This window comes from Scyliorhinus torazame, chromosome 4 (genome assembly GCF_047496885.1).
Source record: "Scyliorhinus torazame isolate Kashiwa2021f chromosome 4, sScyTor2.1, whole genome shotgun sequence".
NCBI classification, from domain to species: Eukaryota; Metazoa; Chordata; class Chondrichthyes; order Carcharhiniformes; family Scyliorhinidae; genus Scyliorhinus; species Scyliorhinus torazame.
The window spans coordinates 351,696,103-351,709,660 of record NC_092710.1 but is presented as its reverse complement, the minus strand read 5'-3'; the positions used below and the strand labels follow the sequence as shown (position 1 = coordinate 351,709,660).

Here is a 13,558-nt window from a genome sequence, read left to right as displayed (position 1 = left end):
AGGCTCAGGAAAGGGTGGGTAGGGCAGGTCTTTCATTCAGGATTGGATATGAGGGGGGTGGCGGTCTTGATAAGAAAGCGGGTAGCGTTTGAAGTGGGGTACATAGTGACAGACTCGAGGGGGGGGGTAGGTTTCGTTATGGCGAGTGGGAAATTGGAGGGGATTCCGGTAGTGTTGGTGAATGTTTTAGCCCAAACTGGGACGATGTAGAGTTTATGAGGCGGATGCTGGGGAAGATCCCAGACCTGGACTCGCACCGGTTGTTAATGGGGGGGGGGGGGATTTTAACACGGTGCTTGAGCCAAAATGGGATTGGTTGAGTCCGAGGTCGAGCGGTGGCTTGGGAATTAAAAGGGTTTATGGAGGGTTATAGAACCATTGGCAATGGCGTTGAGAGTGTCAAGGGATTGGCAGAGGATACTGCTGCTGTGTGTGGAGCATAGGGTCTCGTTGTACGCAGACAATTTCCTGCTCTATATATCAACTCCTTTGGAAGTAATTGGGGGGATTATGGGCATATTGGAAGAATTTGGTCGGTTCTTAGGATACAAATTGAATATGGGGAACAAGATTTATCTGATCCAAGCGAGGGGACAGGAGAGGAGGTTGGGGTGTTGCTGTTATAGTGGGGGTGAGCTTTCGATATTTGGGCATTCAGGAGGCGCAGGGGTGGAAGCAGCTGCATAAGCTGAATCTGGTTCGGTTGGTGGAATAGACAAAGGGAGATTTTAGGAGGTGGGATGTGCTCCCGCTGTCATTGGTGGGACGGGTGCAATCGGTGAAGATTACGGTTCTCCCACGGTTCTTATTTGTGTTCCAGAATCTCCCGATCTTAATTTCAAAGGCGCTTTTTAGGAGGGTGAATGCACTGATATTGGAGTTTGATTGGGCGGGTAAAGTCTCCCGGGTGAAGAAGGTGGTGCTGGAGTGGGGTCGATGCTGGCTCTCGCAAACTTGATGAATTATTACTGGGTGGTGAATATAACCATGGTTAGGAAGTGGGTAGTGGTGGAGGGGTCGGTGTGGGAGCGGATGGAGGCAGCCTCTTGTAAGGCCTAGTGTTTACGGGCACTGTTGACGGTGCCTCTACCGTTCTCACCAGCCAGGTACTCCACAAGCCCAGTAGTGGTAGCGGTGTGGGGACAATGGTGGCAGCACCTGAGGCTGGAGGGGGCCTCAGTTTGGGCACCGATCTGCGGGAATCATAGGTTTGCTCTGGGGGGGTTGGACAGGGGGTTTGGGGGTGGCAACGGCCGGGGATTGAGAGGTTTGGGGATCTATTCATGGGAGGCAGCTTTTTGAGCTTGGAGGAGAAAATTGAGTTGCCTGCTGGGAATGGGGTCCGATATTTACAGGTGAGGGATTTTGTCCGGAAGCAGGGGCCGACCTTTCCCCACCTGCCGTCCCAGGGGCTGCAGGACAAGTTGGTGTCAAAAACAGGGGTAGGTGAGGGTAGCGTGTCAGAAATTTATAAGGAGTTGATGGACTCGGAGGGAGCCCCAATTGGGATAGTGAAGCGTAAGTGGGAGGAAGAGTTAGGGAGGGAGGTGGAGGCTCGGCTGTGGGAGAAGGCTTTGAGGAGCATGAACACATCCTCGTCGTGTGCTAGGCTTAGCCTTATTTAGTTTAAAGTGGTGCACAAGGCACACATAACTGTGGCTAGGATGAGCAGGTTTTTTGAAGGGGTGGATAGGTGTGGGCGGTGTGCGGGTGGGCCTGGGGGATTGTGGTGAAGGTTCGCCGATGTTATGTCGGAGTCTTGGGGGTGAAGGTCTTGGGGGTGAAGGTGGTCCCGAGCTCAGCAGTGGCGATCTTTGGAGTGTCAGAAGACCCGGGAGTCCAGGAGGCGAGAGAGGCCAATGTCCTGGCCTTTGCCTCCCTGGTAGCCCCGAGATGGATCTTATTGGAATGACGGGACCCGGGGCCACTGAAACCGGGGGTTTGGGTGAGTGGCCTGGCAGAGTTCTTCAGCTGGAGAAGATAAAGTTCGCCTTGAGAGGGTCTGTGGAGGGATTTGCCTGGAGATGGCAACCGTTCATCGAGTTCTTAAAACATAGTTAAGATGTCAGCGGGGGGGGGGGGGAGGAAAGGAGATAGGGGAGCTGGGGAGAAGGACGGTGGGGTGTTAGACATTTATTTGTTTTGATTATTTGTATTCCCGTTTGCTTGCTTTTTTTAATGGTTGAGTTTGATGTTTATATAGGCATGCTTCAATAAAATGTTTTTGAAAAAAAAATGTCAGCCTACTTGTGACACTAATAAACGTTATTTATTATTGTTATGTTATTATTAAGACAGACTATGGAAGTCACGATTTTATGGGACAACGAGATGGTCTAGAAACAAGACGCAAGCGCCAATATGAAACAAGATTTATAACTAAAAATACGAGAACAAAAACATCTTCAACAATTATGACAGGAGGAATGAAGTAGGATATTCCAACAGAAAAATGAACTCCAGAAATGCCCAGGGTGTGATCAGTCAGTGTTTTAGCTGTGATTCAAAATTCCATTATGCTACAAACTACCCCAAGAGATATAGAAACGTAGAATTTACAGTGCAGCCCATCTAGCCTGCACCGACCCTTGAAAAGAGCATCTTACATAAGACCATGTCTCCACCCTATCCGTGGGCAGCACGGTAGCACAGTGGTTGGCACTGTTGCTTCACAGCACCAGGGCCCGGGTTCGATTCCCGGCTTGAGCCGCTGTCTGTGCAGAGTCTGCACATTCTCCCTGCGTCTGTGCGGGTTTCCTCCGGGAGCTCCGGTTTCCTCCCACAAGTCCTGAAAGACGTGCTGTTAGGTGAATTGGACATTCTGAATTCTCCCTGTGTACCCGAACAGGCGCCGGAATGTGGCGACTCGGGGATTTCCAAAGTAACTTCATTGCAGTGTTAATGTAAGACTACTTGTGACACTAATAAAGAACTTAATTTTTCTTATGAAGAAATTAAAGTACTGTTAGCATCAGAGAACAGGAGCCTAGAAAACAAAACGTTGATGTGTTAAAGTTGAATTGGCAATTTGTGCAACAGTCTTCACAAAGATTAAAAATTTTGCTGTGGGATGTGGGAATAAGAGATGCAGAATACACCAAACTTATAGAACAGACAGGCAACAGATGTGATATTGTAAGAAATATAGAACACCATCATGCCCCATAGTGAGCATGCCATTAGAGATAGATTTTAAAGTGGTTGTGGCTATGCATTTTAAGATGTGGGATAAAGAAAAGAACATTTTCATTTTAGACTTTGCAGACTTGGCAACTAGGTTTAGTCGGTCAACGATTATATGTCGTAAAGAAAATAATTGTGGAACAGATAATGGAAAAATGGATACAGACTGGACTGCGCCTACCTGCAAAGTTCCTCACTGATGATGGGGGGGAATTTTCTAACTATGAATTTCAGGATGTTTGAGAGAACATGAGCATAGCATAATAGTTGATTACAGCCGCAGAAAGCCCATTTACTAATGGGGCGTGCGACATAAATCATACTGTGATAGATAAAATGCATTGTAAAATTTTGGCATAGGCCAAATTGTAAATTAACTTTGGCTACAGCATGGGCCGTCCAGCAAATAATTCGCTATAGATGGTTGGGGACTGCAGTCGGTATCAGTTGTTTTTTGAGAGAAATCCCCAAATTCCTTCAATCATGAATGATCATCCTCTAGCTTGGGAGGGGACTACGATTAGCTCTACCCTTTCTGAGCATTTGAATGCATTGCACATGGGTTGAAGAGCATTCCTTAAAACAAAAATCTCAAATAATTCGGAGAGCTTTCAGTCATTCAGTCATCAAACTACTTCCAAACAGGGAGACATGGCCAAAAACAGGCTGGTGGCACGAGGTTTGAAGAAACTTTGGGTGACCCAGATGTAAGGGTAGATTCACCGACGGCAGGAAAGATTATTTTGAAGATCTCCTTGGCTCTGCGAGCCACAACTGCTTGGAAATCAAGTCGATAGATATTCGAGCTGTTTTCTTACAGGGACATCAGTTTCAAAGAGAAATTTTTCTTCATTCTACGATAGAGGCCGTAAACACAAAGGGTATTCTGGAATATAAATCAATGTGAATACACGTTTGGTATTTCTCAGTGAGGTCAGTTTTGTTAAAGTTGGATTGACTTCAGTTGAAAGCAGGCCCTGCAATGTTTTAAAAAATAATTAAAAAAAAATTCTCCTCCATTTTCATATTTTCTTCCACATTTACATCCATCAACAATAAACAATAATCAGCAAGATATGTCAGTCCCCATAATAACAACGATCCCATCTACCCACCAACCCCCAAACCTCAACCCGGATGTTTACATCAACAAATGACAAAAAGGAATCAGGGATTACCCGTAGTCACCCTTAATCTTACACAGCTCCCACCCCCCCCAACCCCAGGTCTCCAGCTCCTCCTGTCCACTGCCTCTTGTAAAACTCCTCCCCCCAACCTCGGTTCCTTCCCCCCCAACTTTCCACCCCGGCTAGACCACTCTGACCCTGTTCTGCCAGGCTCCGATGGCCGCAGCCCCTCCCCCCACCTCACTCCCGTTCACTGGCCGGCTCCAGGAAAGCCCAAAGATCCCCTTTTAGCACACAAACCCCGCATATCCACCTACACCCCAAAGAACTCTCATTTCAAGTGAAAGTCCCGTCCCTTCCCTTGTCCAAATATATACCACATTGGCTCCTTTAATCTCTACACCAGCGCGCAGTGATACAAAAAAGAAGAAAATACAGTCATCAGGTTACATCGGCACATGGCCATTCCTCAATTTGTCAGTTCTGCCACAGTCCTTCTGCTTTCGCAAACTCCTCCGCTGCTTCCGCCGTTCCAAAATAAAAGTCCCTGAGCTTGTAAGTCACCCTCAGCTTCGCTGGATATACAATGCCGCACCGCACCTTGCTAATGTACAGTGCCCTCTTCACCCGGTTGAAGGCAGCCCGCCTCCTTGCCAGCTCCACCGTAAAGTCCTGGTATACACGTATACCAGCTCCAGCCCACTGCACCACCCGCTTCTTCTTGGCCCAGCTCAGGTCCTTCTCCTTCACCCTGTACCTACGGAAGCAGAGTCACTGCCCTTGGCGGCTCACTCGCCTTTGGTACAGGCCTCCACGACCGATGAGCCCGATCCAGTTCATATCGGGAGGGATCCTCCCCCTCCCCCAATAGTTTTGCCAGCATCACGGCAAAATACTCAGTCGGCTTCAGTCCTTCAACTCCTTCGGGCAGCCCCACAATCCTCAAGTTCTGTCGCCTGGATCTATTTTCCAGGTCTTCCATTTTTCCGCGCAGATCCTTGTTAGTATCCATCACCTTCCGCATCTCTTTCCCCATCGAGGCAAGTTGATCACCGTGCTGCGATAACGTCTCCTTCACTTCCTTCAGCGCCTCCCCTTGCTCTCGCACCTCCGCCACTGCGCTCGCCACCTCCGTCCTCACCGGGGAAACCGCCTCCTCCACCAGCACACTCAAAACCTCCCTCATCTCCTTCCTCACCGTCTCCATGCATTTCGCAATCTGCGCCAACTGCTTTTCAAATTCCGCAGCCATCACCGTAGTTATTTCTTCAGCCGTAAGCAGTGCGGCCTTCCCTGGTGCTCCAGCCTCCATTTTTCCTGGTGACCCCGCGGTGACCTTTCCACTCTCCGACGGACCTCCAGCTGGTTTTTTTTCGGCCGTTTTTTTGCTCACCCTCGACATTTTTCTTTGGGGTTTTTTCCCTCCTGTGTCTTCACTGTGCCTCCTCCGTGCCTTCTCCTTGCTTCTGCCGCCTCTGTGGACCCTGGGACCGGGCTTAAAGCCCCGAAAATGCCGTTCCCGAGCGGGAGCCCTCCATTGTGCGGCCGCCTCCCGCCCGCCGTCACCGGAAGTCAGACCCTGCAATGTTTGACTGGCATCATGGAGGGAAACGTTTGGGCGTCTTCATGATGCATGTAGATGATTGTTTTGTGGGTGATAATAGTGAATTTGAAAATACTGTTATTAACGGGCTTAGAACGGAGTCCAAGATTGGAAGTCATGCCTCTGGTGCATTCAAATACATTGGATTAGAAATCAGGCAGAGTGATTCGCATGTCACCCTGCACCAGCAGCCTGACTCGGAGACAATAACCCCACAGCAATTACTCGTGGTAGGGCCTCACAAAAGGATACGGCGGCTTCTAAATGGGAAAAGAGGAACTCTGAAGTTTAATTGGGCAGCTGAATTGGCTAGCTAGACAAACAAGACCAGGCGCCAGTTTTGGTGCTTTAGAACTGGGTTGCACGCGGCACACTGGTTAGCACTGCTGCCTCAGGTGTCAGGGACCCGGGTTCAATTCCAATCCCGTGGAGTTTGCACATTCTCCCCATGTCTGCATGGGTTTCCTCCGTGTGCTCTGGCTTCCTCCCATAGTCCAAAAATGTGTAGGTTAGCAGAATTGGCCCTTAGTGTCCAATGGTTAGGTGGGGTTACGGGGATAGGATGGGTAATTAGGCCTAGGAAGGGTGCTCTCTCGGAGGGTCGGCGCAGACTCAATGGGCCGAATAGCCTCCTGCTGCACTATAGGCAGATTCTAGAAGTAAGCAGTAAAATAAACGATCCTAAAGTTGAAGAAATTGTTAAGAGTAAACAAAACATTGAAGTAAAATTGAAAAATGATGTTTTGAAATTCCCATCTTTGGGTGATATTCGTCAACTGAAACGGATTGTTTATAGTGATGCATCTTATGATAATTTCTGTGATGGCTTTTTGAGTGCGGGAGGATTTATAATTTTTCTCCTGGGGGAGAAAGGTAAATGTTGCCCTTTGACATGGGAAAATAAAAAGGAATGAAGAGTGGTAAAAATACATTGACAGCAGAGACACTTGCTCGAGTGGAGGCTGGAGATAGGAATTTTTTATATCCAGAATCTTGACTAAAATTTTAAATGGAACAGGGGATTTGGGAACAATACCTATAGAGTGTCACATAAATAATAAGTTCCTGTGTGAGAATGTGCACTCTTATAAAAAATGTCAATGAAAAGAGTCTACAAATTGACAGAGCGAGTCTAAAACAGATGATAGAGAGCAGGGAGATTCACAGGGTCAAGTGGGTTGATAGCAGTTACCAATTATCTGACTGGCAAAAAGAGGAACTATCTCAAAGAAATTATTAAAGAGGGGTGGATTTTCCTATAAGGAAGAGATATGCTAGTGAAAAAAACACTTTTAAGAAGGGGTAATAGGGTGCACTTGTTGCAGAGAAAATATACATTTGGTTATGGTAGATTGTAATTTACAACAGAAATTAAAGATTAACTTTTTTTCTTGAAGAGGGGGAATCTGTGAGTGAATGTACTCAAGTTGGAATTGGGGTTTTAATTGTTTAATAGACTGCATGTATTTAATAGACTGTAAAAGCATATAAAGGGGATGCAGGTGGCACTGTGGTATTGTTGGAGAAATGATTGCTGAACACAAACTTGGGAGTCAATGAAGTCAAGGCCTTCTTTCTGGTTCTTATAGAGTTAACATCAAAGCTCAACACAGTTGAGTTCACAATCAGATCAGCCATTTGGATGACCAGGTTCAAGATGCCAAATTGCCACTTCCTGCTCCTAATATACATGTTCACACAAATATCAATATGATAACAAGCAGGTAATCTGCTTTAATAATGTTGATTGAAGGATAAATATTGGCCAGGACACAGGGGGCAACTTCCCTTCTCTTCTTCAAATAGTACAATAGTGCCATGGAATCCACCTGTGGGGGCAGACAAAGGCCTCGGTTTAATGTCTCATCAGAAAGATGGCAGCTCTGACATTGCAGCACTCTCTCAGCATTGCACTGGACTGTCAGCCATGGCTTTTGTGTTCCAAGTCCTGGATTGTAACCTTATGACTGAGAGCCCAGAGTGCAACCAACAGAGTCAGAGCTCAAAGATCTTGGTGCATTACAGGATTTGTTCAGGATTGGCAGGGTTGGGAACCTGAGGGGAAATTCAGAGTGGATAGGATAAAATCGGGCAATGGGAAGTAGAGAAGTATGAACTAATAAGGAGAATATATGAGAAAGAGTATCAAGCTAAATAGAATGTTGGAGTGTTTGATAGAATTAGAGTAACATAGAAAATAGGAGGAGGCCATTCATTATAATGGCTGATCATCCAACTCAAAGCCTAATCCTGCTTTCCCCCCATATTCTCAGATTCCCTTCGTCTTGAGTGCTATGTCTAACTGCTTCTTGAAAACATGCAATGTTTTGGCCGCAACTACTTCCTGTGGTATTGAATTCCACAGGCCGACCACTCTCTGGGTGAAGTAATTTCTCTTCACCTCTGTCCTAAATGATCTACCCTGGATCCTCAGACTATGGCCCCTGGTTCTGGACACACCCACCATCGGGAACAACCTTCTTGCATCCACCGTCTAGTCCTGTTAGACTTTTATAGGTCTCTACGAGACCCCCCCCCCTCATTCTTCTGAACTCCAGCAAATACAATCCTTTTAAAAAAAAACATTTTAAGGCATTTATGATTTCATAACAATAAAATACAAATATAAATGTACACAGTTCAGTACGTAACACATCCCTCCATCTCCCATTGTTCCCGCCTACTCTAAACACAAAATAGCCAAACTCCCCCCAACTCCCGAACACCCCCCCCCCCCCTTATTGAATTTGCTGACAGTTTAGTTTTCTCTGAAGAAGTCGATAAACGACTGCCACCTCCGGACGAACCTTAACGTTTATCCTCTCAGGGCGAACTTAATTTTCTCAAGTCTGAGAAACCCAGCCATGTCACTAACCCAAACCTCTGATTTTGGGGGCTTTGAGCCCCTCCATGCTAATAAGATCCATCTCCGGGCTACCAAGGAGGCAAAGGCCAAAACGTCAGTCTCTCTTGCCCCCTGGACTCCCGGATCTTCCGACACTCCGAAAATCGCCACCTCTGGACTCGGCACCACCCTTGTTTTTAGTACCGTGAACATGACATCTGCAATCCCTGCCAGTATCCCCTAGGCTTCGGGCACGCCCAAAACATATGGACATGGTTTGCTGACCCTCCCGAACACCTCACACACTTGTTCTCAGTCCCAAAAAACTTGCCCATCTGGGCCACCTTGAATTGTGTCAGGCTGAGCCTGGCACATGATGAGGACGTGTTGACTCTGGTCAGAGCATCCTCCCACAGACCCGCCTCTACCTCCCCTCCCAGCTCATTTTCCCATTTACGCTTTAGCTCGCCTATCTGAGTTTCCTCCCACTCCATGAGCTCTTTATAGATATCCAAAACCTTCCCCACCCCCACCCCTATTTTAGAAACTACTTTGTCCTGTATCCCTGTGGCAGTAGAAGCAGAAAGGTCCAAAGCTGCCTTTGTGCAAAATCCCTTATCTGCAGATATCGAAACCCATTCCCTCCCAGCAATTCAAACTCCTACTCTAAATCCTCGAAACAAGGAAAGCTCCCATCAATAAATAGAAATGAAATTAAATGAAAATCGCTTCTTGTCACAAGTAGGCTTCAAATGAAATTACTGTGAAAAGCCCCTAGTCACCACATTCCGGTGCCTGTTCGGGGAGGCTGGTACGGGAATTGAACAGTGCTGCTGGCCTGCCTTGGTCTGCTTTAAAAGCCAGCTCTTTAGCCGTGCTCAATCCCTGCTCCCTGCCACCTCCGAAAGCCCCCATCCAGCCTCCCCGGGACAAGCCGATGATTACCACAAATTGGAGCCCACACTGACGCCACCTCCACTCTCATATGCTTCCACCATTGCCCCCAGACTCTCAGGGCTACCGGGCTTGTGGAGTACCGGGCCGGCGAGAAAGGCAGAGGAGAAGACCAGTAGAATGCTAGCACACCAGCTAAGGAAGAGGAAGGCGGCCAGGGAGATAGGAAGAGTGAAGGGCAGAGGGGGGAACACGGTCTTGGACACAGCAGGGGTGAATGGGGTGTTTAAGGATTTTTACAGTCGGCTGAATGAGTCGGAACCCTCAGCTGGGATGGAGGGGACGATTACCCGCCGGGTTCTACCTGCCCACACAAAACCAGAGATCACCCTATTCACACGCTTAAAAAAGGCCTTTGGTATGAAAATAGGGAGGCACTGGAAAACAAACAGAAACTGCGGGAGGACCGTCATTTTGACGATTTGTACCCTCCCCGCCAGTGACAGCGGGAGCATGTCTCACCTTCGAAAGTCCTCCATCATTTGTTCAACTAGCCGGGTCAAAAATGTAGCTGCTCCCATCCCGTGCCACCTGAATTTCCAAATAACGGAAACTCCCTCCCACCACTTTAAATGGCAGCTCTCCCAGTCTCCGCTTCTGCATTCTCGCCTGGATCACAAAAATCACATTTTTACCCATATTCAATTTGTACCCCGAGAACCGGCCAAATTCCCCTAAGGTCTGCACAATCTCCCCATCCCCTCTAACAGGTCAGAAATGTACAGGAGTAGGTCACCTGCATGTAATGAAACCATGTGTTCCACCGCCCCCCCCACCCCCGAACTAGCCCCTTCCAGTCCTTTGATGCTCTCAACGCCATCGCTAATGGCTCTATGGCCAAGGCAAACAACAGCGGGGAGAGGGGACATGCCTTGTCCCTAGGTGCAATTTAAAGAAGTCCGAACTCAGCCGATTCGTCCGCACACTCGCCACCGGTGCCTGTTATAGCAACCGAACCCAGTCAATAAAGCCCTGCCCAAACCCAAACTGTCCCAGGACCTCCCACAGATAATTCCATTCCACCCGGTCGAAGGCCTTTTTCGCGTCCATAGCGACCACGACCTCCGCCTCCCTCCCTTCGGAGGGCATCATGATCACATTTAGGAGCCTTCTAACGTTGGCCGTTAGCTGCCTGCCTTTAACAAACCACGTCTGGTTTTCCCCTGTCACCTCTGGAACAGTCCTCTATCCTAGAGGCCAAAATTGTGGCCAGCAATTTGGCATTGACATTCAGTAGGGAGATTGGTCTTAATGACCCACATTGCTCTGGGTCCTTCTCCCACTTCAGAATCAATGATATTAAAGCCTGCCTCGTTAAATGCCTTCACCAGCAGCGGGCCCAGTATCCCAGAGAACTTCTTGTAGAATTCCACAGGGTAGCCATCCGGTCCCAACTGCATGGCCTCCAATCCCTCTACTTCTTCGACAATCGCGATCAGGGCTCCCAACCCCTCCACTAACCCTTCCTCCACCTTCGGAAACTCCAACCCTTCCAAAAGCTGCCTCGTCCCCTCCATCCCAGCTGGGGATTCAGACTCATTCAGCCGACTGTAAAACTCCTTAAACACCCCATTCATCCCTGCTGTGAACATTCACCCAAGACCGTGTTCCCCCCTCTGTCCTTCACTCTTCCTATCTCCCTGGCCGCCTTCCTCTTCCTTAGCTGGTGTGCTAGCATTCTACTGGTCTTCTCCTTCTCCCCATACTCATATATTGGCCCCCTTGCCTTCCTCAAATGCCCCACCGCCTTTCCTGTGGATAGCAGACCAAACACCATCTTCAGCTTCTGCTGCTCCTTCAACAACCCTGCCTCCGGGGCTTCAGAATACCTTCTATCCAACTGGAGTATTCCCCATACCAGCCTATCCATCTCCACCCACTCCACTTGCTCACCCCTAATCACTGCCTTCAGCACTTCCCATACCGTTGCTGTCGAAACTTTCCCCGTATCATTTATCTCCAAATAATTCTGGATGGCTTCCCTCACCCGTCCGCACACTCCCTCATCCGCTAACAGTTGGTTTAGCACAGTGGGCTAAGACAGCTGGCTTGTAATGCAGAACAAGACTAGCAGCGTGGGTTCAATTCCCGTTCCAGCCTCCCCAAACAGGCGCCGGAATGTGGCGACTAGGGGCTTTTCACAGTAACTTCATTGAAGCCTACTTGTGACAATAAGCAATTAAGCGATCTCGCACTCCATGGCCGCCACCAGAGGTCCCCAGCAAATACAATCCTAACCAAGTCAGTCCTGCCATCCCAGGAATCACTCTGGTAAACCTTCGCTGCACTCCCTCTGGAGCATAGATTATAGAATTTACAGTGCAGAAGGAGGCCATTCGGCCCATCGAGTCTGTACTGGCTCTTGGAAAGAGCACCCGACCCAAGGTCCACACCTCCACCCTATCCCCACACCCTAGTACCAGGGCAATTTTGGACACCAAGGGCAATTTATCATGGCCAATCCACCTAACCTGCACACCTTTGGACTGTGGGAGGAAACCTGAGCACCCGGTGGAAAACCCCGGCACACACGGGGAGGATGTACAGACTCCGCACAGTGACCCAAGCCGGAATCGAACCTGGGACCCTGGAGCTGTGAAGCAATTGTGCTATCCACAATGCTACCATGCTGCCCATCGGACTCTGTCCGATCCTGCCTATTTTCTAAGTGCTCTGCTATAAAATCTTTGACAATAGATTCTGGAATTTTCCTCACTACTGACGTCAGGCTTAGTGGTCTAGAATTCAGTTTTCTCTCTACCTCCCTTTTGTAAATAGTGGAGTTACATTAGCTAGCCTCCAATCTACAGGAACTGTTCCAGAGTCTATAGAATCCTGGAAGATGATCACCAATGCATCCACTATTTCATGAGCCACTTCCTTATGTACTCTGGGATGTAGCTAGCCTCCAATCTGCAGGGACTGTTCCAGAGTCTATAGAATCCTGGAAGATGATCACCAATGCATCCACTATTTCATGAGCCACTTCCTTATGTACTCTGGGATGTAGATTATCAGGCCCTGGGGTTTTTACCAGCCCTCAATCCCATCAATTTCCCCAACACCATTTCTCTACAAATATCAACCTCCTTCAGTTCCTCCCTCTCACTAAACCCTGCGATCCCCAACATTTCTGAGGCAGTAGTGATAATCGTCCAGTCTTCCATTGACACGGGTGCTGCCAGAGGATAAAGAGAATTCAGAATGTTACACCCTTGTTCAAAAAGGGGCGCAAGGATAAAGCCGGCAACTACAGACCAGTTAGTTTGACTTCAGTGGTAGGGAAATCTCTTGAATCTATACTTTGGGACAAAATCAATAGTTATTTGGACAAGTGCAGGATAATGAAGGAAAGCTAGCATAGATTCATTAAGGGAAAATCATGTTTAACTAGCTTACTCGCGTTTTTTGAGGATAAGAGAATATTGACATGGGCAACAATGTAGATATGGTGTATATGAACATAGAATTTACTGTGCAGAAGGAGGCCATTTGGCCCATCGAGATCGCATCGGCCCTTGGAAAGAGCACCCCACTTAAGCCCACAACTCCACCCCATACCCGTAACCCAGCAACCCCACCCAACCCCTTTGGACACTAAGGGCAATTTATCATGGCCAATCCACCTAACCTGCACGTCTTTTGACTGTGGGAGGAAACTGGAGCTCCCGGAGGAAACCCATGCAGACATGAGGAGAACGTGCAGACTCCGCACAGACAGTGACCCAAGCCGGGAATCGAACCTGGGATCCTGGAGCTGTGAAACCACAATGCTAACCACTGTGCTACAGTGCCGCCATATGGATTTTCAAAAGACATTTGATACAGTGCCACACAACACACTTG

The 13,558-nt window shown here is 48.2% G+C and overlaps 1 protein-coding gene across 5 annotated transcripts in view; it reads right to left on the bottom strand.

Annotated features, from left to right (window-relative positions):
* LOC140411199 (WD repeat-containing protein 26) overlaps positions 1-13,558 on the bottom strand; it is a 365,602-nt gene that overhangs the window by 29,776 nt on the left and 322,268 nt on the right. The window contains exon 12 of one of the 5 annotated variants that reach the window (XM_072500291.1): positions 4,549-7,742. The exons of the other annotated variants lie outside the window; for them this stretch is intronic. Coding sequence (XP_072356392.1) covers positions 7,608-7,742 — 135 coding nt within the window. The 3' untranslated portion in view covers positions 4,549-7,607. Of the gene's footprint in view, positions 1-4,548; positions 7,743-13,558 lie in introns of those variants that run through there. 5 annotated transcript variants of the gene reach the window in all.